The sequence below is a fragment of the Papaver somniferum genome, chromosome 4 (assembly GCF_003573695.1).
Source record: "Papaver somniferum cultivar HN1 chromosome 4, ASM357369v1, whole genome shotgun sequence".
Taxonomy (NCBI): domain Eukaryota; kingdom Viridiplantae; phylum Streptophyta; class Magnoliopsida; order Ranunculales; family Papaveraceae; genus Papaver; species Papaver somniferum.
In genome coordinates this window covers 138,724,757-138,732,793 of record NC_039361.1, presented here as the reverse complement: position 1 = coordinate 138,732,793, position 8,037 = coordinate 138,724,757, and the positions used below count along the sequence as shown (strand labels likewise).

At 32.7% G+C, this 8,037-nt stretch overlaps 1 protein-coding gene across 1 annotated transcript; it reads left to right on the top strand.

The window, feature by feature from the left end:
• Positions 1 to 5,398: 5,398 nt before the first annotated feature.
• LOC113273192 lies at positions 5,399 to 6,046 on the top strand. Its single transcript, XM_026522950.1, has one exon. It carries the CDS (start codon positions 5,399 to 5,401, stop codon positions 6,044 to 6,046), a length of 648 nt encoding a protein of 215 aa, XP_026378735.1.
• The last annotated feature ends 1,991 nt before the right edge of the window (positions 6,047 to 8,037 follow it).

The following is an 8,037-nucleotide window of genomic DNA, read 5'->3' as shown; positions in this document are numbered from 1 at the left end:
AGCAGCAGCATCCATTGGGAAGAGAATAATAGAAGAAGAAGTCGGTTATGGGTAGAAGTAAGTTTTCCCCCAAATCCTTTTTATATTCTTATGTATGATTATTGCTTGATAATACGTTCTTCGATCTAGATTTACAAATACGTTTCTACAAGATCGGCTGGATTAAGAAATCTTGAATCATGTTATGCTTGTTAGGGTTAGAATGGTTTTATTATTATATTTTGGTAGTGATTTTTACTTATCATTTTTTAGGGTTCGCGGTTGTATTTATCAAGTATTATAAGGTAGATGGTTCGTGGTTGCTTACTGATTATGACACAATTATCTAATTGAGAATATGTGTTGAAAACATTTAACACTAGAGGATTATTTGTGTTGGTTCCATAATCTTTAGTAGTTACTATGTTGACCAGCTCAAATGTGCCCCATACTTTCTGATTCTAGGTTGCACAGCCTTTAAGAGAAGCATGCTATCTTCACATGAATATCTTTAATCTAATTGTATATCCCTGTCTGTTAAGATGTGATTATTTAGTGTGTGGGAGATGATGACCATTGTGAGATGTAATGTGGTTGTTTGCTTTCAGTTCTGTTATCTTCACTGCACAGGGTTTGAGTGTTTTTTATTATACTTGTTGCATCAATTAAATATTGGAGGACCTGCTAGGTGTTACAGGCAGATTAAGAACAAGCCTTACCCAAAGTCAAGGTACTGTCGTGGTGTACCTGACCCAAAGATTAGTATTTATGATGTTGGCATGAAAAAGAAAGGAGTTGATGAGTTCCCTTTCTGTGTCCATTTGTTGAGTTCCTTTTCTGTGTCCATTAGGATTTATGATGTTGGAAACAAGTACATGACCAAGTTTGCTGGGAAGGATGCTTTCCATTTGAGAGTCAGGATACATCCTTTCCATGTCTTGCGTATCATCAATCTCTTGTTCAGTAATATCATCCCTTTATATACAGGTGATATGTTACGAGCTTCCTAGCACTTTGGAGATCTCATAGGTATGGTAGAACATGATGTGCTGAAAAGATGGTGATAATGCAGTGAAGGAGTGATTCTATTTATACTCGTGTCATTCATACCCCTTGCTGACAAGTATTTGTTATACTGAAATTTTCTTTAAGACACAGTACTGGAAACATAAAATTAGAACCTACATACCAGTTATAACACATCAGGGGAAACCGAAAACAAAAATGCTACGATCTATGTAATATGATTCTAAAGTAATAGTTAGTGTATGCTTTAGAGGTTCTAATTTTCCTCTATATGCTAGCTTATATCATCTCTGGAATTTGAACTCATAATTGAACTTGAGAAATATACTGAAATTTCTATCTTTTGGTTGTTCATATCATTCTTCAGAAACTTAAGAAATGTCTCTCCTGAAAGTTATCATCTTTTCATTATTTAGAAACTGAACTTAATTGGGTATTGAATGTATGTTATTGGCCTGAATATATTGTTCAAATGGAAGACTTTTTTGTTCAGTGTGGCACTCAATGTGTCTCTCAGTGGTATTTGTCCTGAATTTAGAAACTGAACTTCATTGGGTATTGATTGTATATTATTGGGCTGAATATATTGTTCAAATGGAAGACTTTGTTGTTCAGTGCCCACTCAATGTGTCTCTCAGTAGTATTTGACCTGGATTTGGCCTAAAAATGTTGCAGGGAACTCTTGACTAGGTCAACGACAAATTGACTTGACTTTTTTTATGTTGCAAAAATTTAACAACGGCCAACAACCGTTGCTAAATTTAGAACCAGAATAATAAAACCGGGTCCGACGAAGATTAACCGTTCTAAGTTTTTTTGTTCTAAATTTCGCAACTGCTCAAAGCTGTTGCGACAAGAATATAGAACCAACAGCCAGTTGTTGCTAAATCTATTCGCAATAGCTATAACCGTTGCAAATTCGGGGAAAAAAATTTGGATGAACCGAAAACTATTGCAAAGCGGCTGGCTACTGTTGCAAGTCCGTTTTGCAACTGCAGGCAGTCGTTGCTAATCCGGAAAAATGGTGTAATGTCATTTTGCCTGCATAATAATCAAAATGATAGTTTTTGGGCATGAACCAATTTTTTTTCACAATCCATGATTATTTATTTTTTTGTAATGTTGTACTTGAATATGGGATTCTTCCGTTACGAGAAAATCATCTGAAAACATCAATGGTATTCTCATCCCCATTATTTTTGAGTTATTGGTATCAACATATGTTAAAATATATCTCTCAAGGTTTGCTTTCTTCTATGTAAATCCTTTTTTTTGGAATTTTAATCTGTATTACATCAAAGTTTTTGAGAGAATTATCTTGAAAATCAACCCTGATACTGTTTTATACTCATTTATCTTTCATTAGGTTGTTGCTACTTCCCCGATCTGGAAAGCCTGTTGGAGCAGATTTCTTGGCGAAACAACTCAAATTTGAAGATAAGTTGCTCACATTGCATGTATTAATCCAAAAAAGTTCTCATTGGATGGCTTTTGAAGTTCAATTCTTTGCATAGTTTCATAAGTAGACTTCTACAATCACAAATCATTTTTAATCACTACACTCCATTGCTCTTCTTAAATGGTGTTCTTCAAACATTGGTATTTTTCTTGCCGTAAGATAACTCACACATTCACCGCATCAAAATTTCAATGTCAATGCTCGATGATATATATACAGTCCAAACTGTACTGTTGTCAATGCAGATGTTATATTCTGTAGTTCCTAAAGATTTATTTTATTTTATTTTATCTAACAAAATAAAATGCAGATAACTACACACACGGAAAGAACAGATTTTCATGTTTTTGCTGTTGCAGTGGCTTGAAGAGAACTATTGCACAAAATTAAACGTGCAAAAACATTAACTGCAAGTTTAAACATCCAAGAAAAAAAATAGTTTTCAATGGTGTAGAAAAAGTTAATTTTTTTTTTAAAAGTAATGTGAGAAAGGGCCTTCGGCTTAGTTTGGTATTGCTGCGCTTTTTATAAAAACACTTTTATGTTGTGCGTTGTTGTGCTATGCTGTGAGAAAAAAATAGTTAGACGTTTAGTAAAATATTAATTAAAGTTAAAGCTAATTAAAAAAGCAATCAAAGTGTGTTTGGTAAAATATCAGATTCAATTATTATTTTTGTGGCAAATGATATAACTCAATTTTATTGGGTTTAAAAAAATTATATTGTTTATTATTAAATATAAATATATAAAATATTTACTAATTTTTACTATTATTAGGTTGTTAAAAAAAACATTTTACCTAACCACTTTTTAATATATATATGTAATTTTCAAACAAAAAATCAAATTAAAATTAAGTAAGTATTTGTTTTTATTTTTATTTTTGAAAAATTAAATGAAACGGTGTTATAAAATAGTTTGAAAATAAAATATAAGAATATTTAAAGAATAAAATATAAGAAACTAAAAATTGATTGATTATATATTTAAGGGGTAATTTTTGTTATTCACAAAATAAAATAAGGACAAAAAGGAAAAATCAAGCATTAAATTTTGGTGGGACCAAAGCTTATGCTTTTGTAGCTTTTAAAAGCTCCTCCTCCCCGTATTTTAAAAATTGAGGAATTTGGGAAGTACTTTGCATAAAAAGCACTTTGATTTCTTTTTACCAAACACCAACTTCAAAAATTATTGATGTATATATATTTTGAAAGTGCTTTTGGAAAAAAACATTACCAAACTCAGTATTCATTTGAAACTGTGAGGTCGCTACTAATTTATGTTTTATAGACCTGAAAGAAATTGTTTTTCTTCTTCTGATACCAATTTTATATTTATCTAAGCAGTAGTAGGTCGCCCGACTTCATTTCTTTCCACAAGTTTGCCCCATTTCTTGCTTTTGCACGTACCAAATGGAAGAACAAAAAATGCTAAGCTTTTTCAAACAGCAGAGGCAGTAGCTCAGTCTAAAAAGCTAGCTAGAGTTAGTTGCGACAGAAAGTCTCTATTTGTCTAAGTAGTCTCATAAAGATTATGATTTACTGTTGAAGGTTAAACCAAGATAATGAGAAGATTACACTAAGGATCAACAAGTATTGTTGATACACTTGATAGGGATCAACTATAAGAGTTGACAAAGTTTGAGTGGGTCAACAAGTGTTGTTGACACAGTGCATGGATCAACTAGTTTGGTTGACACAGTGGTACGATATTTAGAAGTAAACTTGGGTTGCAAGTTTTACTGGTTTTAGAGTTTGTTTATGTGAAAATTTGCTAGAAGAGTCTTTGTTAGAGTTTGGTTATGTTAGAAAAGTGTTTATTGCTTGAGAGTCAAGTTTGTTAAACATATAAATTGGTTGTCGAGCCATGAGTCGAAATACATCAATTAAGAGAATTGTTTGAGTTAAGTTTGTGTTAAGTTTTTCATTAAGTCTTTGATATCAGATTTTATACATCTGGTATCAGAGCACTGGTATCAGATTTTATGGTTGTGGGTATGAGTTGTTAAGTTGAAGAAGATGACAAGCTTAAGTTCAATTAAGGTACTGGTGTTTGAAGGGAAAATTTTTGAACACTTGGAGGTTACATATGGAGAATATTTTCATATACCAAGAGGTGTGGGGTATCGTGAAAGATGGTTATGTAGAACCAGCCAAAGGAGCAGTAGTTGAAGCAGCTCAACAAGCAACTTTAACAGAAAACAGGAAGAAGAATTCTAAAGCTACATATATTCTTCATCAAGGTATTCATGAATCTCCCATGGATAGAGTTATCTACATTAAAGAAGTAGAAAGAGCATGGGATGGTTTGACAAGCTACTACAAAGGATCTGACAAAGTCAAGAAGGTCAGAATTTACAAACCTTGAACATAAAGTATGAACTACTACAGATGGAAACTGCTGAAATAAGATCGGAATTTTTCTAAAAGACGTTGAATCTTTTCAATGAGATGAAGTTTAATGGTGATACAATAAAAGACTCAGCAATTATAGAGAAAATATTAAGAAGCTTACCTGAGAAGTTTGAATCAAAGGTTACAGCTATAGAAGAATGCAATACAGTTGCAACTATGACTCTTGATGAATTGTTGGGTTCATTACAAGCTTATGAACAAAGATTATAGAGAAAACAGCTGCTGCAAAACAAGTTGAAGAAGCACTTGAAAGTCAAGTCACATGGACTAACAATCAAGGAAGATCTAATGTTGGAAGTTCTCAAAGAAGGTACAATAATGGTGGAAGACCTAACAATGGAGGTTAACTACGAAGAAAGCAAGTTGATAAAGCAAAACTTCAGCATTACAATTTTGGAGATTTTGGACACTTTGTTGTTGATTATTCAAAACCTAGAAAGACAACTTTTAACAACTACGGGGCAAACTTTAAAGAAAATGTAGCAGAAACTCAAGAAGAAGACGAAAAGAAAGCTGAAATATGTTATTGGCTTTCCATACACCTGAAGAACAACCTCAACATAAGTGGTATTTGGATACAGGGTGCAATAATCATATGTGTGGAAGAAAAGAGTTGTTTAACAGTCTTGATGAATCAGTAAGATCAATAGTGAAGTTTGGAAATAATTCTACAATTCCAGTTATGGAAAAAGGTAGAATAGGAATAGTTCTGAATAATGGTGCTAAAACATATATTATGGATGTGTTTTATGTACCAGGTTTACATCAAAATTTATTAAGCATGGGTCAATTATTAGAAAAAGGTTATTCTACGAACATCTTTAATGATGTTTGTTCAATTCATGATCGTTTTAGAAGACTTATTACAAGAGTACAGATGACCAAGAATAGATTGTTTCCTTTGAATATTCGGTATCAAAAGGAAAGGTGTTACAGCAGCTGTGTTCATAATGATTCTTGGTTATGGCGCAAGGGAATGAGACATATGAGCTTTAACAGTTTGCAAACTTTAGCAAAGAAGGAGATGGTGTCAGGTTTACCCTTTATTGAGCTTCCAAAATCAAGATGTGAGAATTGTATCCTTGGCAAGCAGCAGTCAACAAAGCTAGAAGATTTGATCAGCAATTGGAGATTGTTCATAGTGATCTGTGTGGTCCTATTGAAGTAACTTCACATTGAGGCAATAATTATTTTATAACTTGCATTGATGATTATAGTAGAAAGGCATGGGTTTATTTTCTTAGACAAAAGAGTGATGCTTTTCAAGCTTTTAGAAGTTTCAATGCTTATACCGAGAGACATATTGGTACGAGTATCAAGATATTAAGAACAAATAAAGGAAAAGAGTATAATGCGGTTGATAGATTTATGGAAGAACATGGTATTCAACATCAGTTAACAACTAGATATACACCACAATAGAATGGTGTTGCTTAGAAAAAGAGTATAACAATAATGGAGATGGCAAGAACTATAAGAAGAACAAAAGATTTACCAAAGAATTTCTTGGGTTATGCAGTATACTTACTTAACAGATGTCCTACAAATAGTTTGAATAATATGACACCAGAAGAAGCTTGGAGAGGTGTAAGTCCAAGTGTAAGACATCTGAGAATTTTTGGGTGTATTGCATATGCACATGTACCCAAAGAACTAAGAAAGAAGTTAGATGATAAGAGCGAGAAGTGTATTGTTGTTGGTTATATTATACAATCCAGAAGAAGGAAAAGTGTTTACAAGTAGAGATGTAATATTTGATGAAGAATCATAATGGAATTGGAATACTGGGTCAACAAACAATGTTGATCCAAATTCTGGGTCAACAAGAAATGTTGATCCACATACTGGATCAATAAGGAATGTTGATCCATCTACTGCTGTCAGAACAGTTCCAATAATAGATGAAGAAGAAGTGCAAACTCAAGACAATGTTGAAGAACATCATGTAGAAGCAAGAACAGAAGCAAGACCACAACAAGAAACTACAATACCAAGAAGAAAATATATCATACCTGCTAGGTTGAATGATTATGTTTTATCAAGAGATAATGAAGATATTGATGATGATGTGGTGAACTTTGCATTATTTGGAGATTGTGATCCCGTAGCTTATGAAGAAGCCTCTAAAGAACAAGTTTGGATTCAAGCCATGAATGAAGAATTGAAGTCAATTTATAAGAATAATACGTGGGAACTTACTACACTTCCATCAGGTAAGAAACCTATTGGTGTTAAATGGGTTTATAAAACAAAATACAAGTCAAATGGTGAAGTAGATCGTTTGAAAGAAAGGTTAGTTGCTAAAGGATATAGAAAAAAATAAGTAATAGATTATTTAGAAGTGTTTGCACCAGTTGCAAGACTTGATACAGTGCGTATGATTATTGCTTTAGCTGCACAAAAACATTGGAAGATTTTTTAGATGGATGTAAAGTCAGCATTCTTGAATGGCGTGTTAGAAGAAGAGGTTTATGTTGAACAACCAGCAGGTTACATTATGAAGGGGAAGGAGAATGAAGTATACAAGATAAATAAAGCTTTGTATGATTTGAAACAAGCACTACGTGCATACAAGAATAGATTCTTATTTCATTAAGAAAGGGTTTACAAGATGTCCACATGAGCATACTTTATATTTGAAAGTTGATACTCTTGGAAATCATATTATAGTGTGTTTGTATGTGGATGATCTTATTTTTACTAGAAATAGTTCTGAGATGATCAAGGAATTCAGGGAGGATATGGTGAAGGAGTTTGAGATGACATATCTTGGTTTAATGTCATATTTTCTTGGTATTGAAGTACAATAAACTGAAAGAGGAATTTTTATTAATCAACAGAGATATGAAGAAGGAATATTAAAGTGTTTCAAGATGGATAATTGTAATCCAATTTTAACACCAGTAGAAGAGAGATTGAAGTTGACAAGAGATGGAACATGAGAGCTAGTGAATTCAACAGGCTTTAAATTGTCTTGTTGGATGTCTCAGATATCTGACTGCTACAAAACCTGACATTATGTATGCAGTTGGATTGGTTAGTAGATTTACGGAATCACCTACAATCACATTTGCAAGATGCAAAACGTATTCTGAGATATGTCAAAGGAACAACTAGTTTAGGAATTTTGTATACTGTTTCAGAAGATCCAAAGTTAGT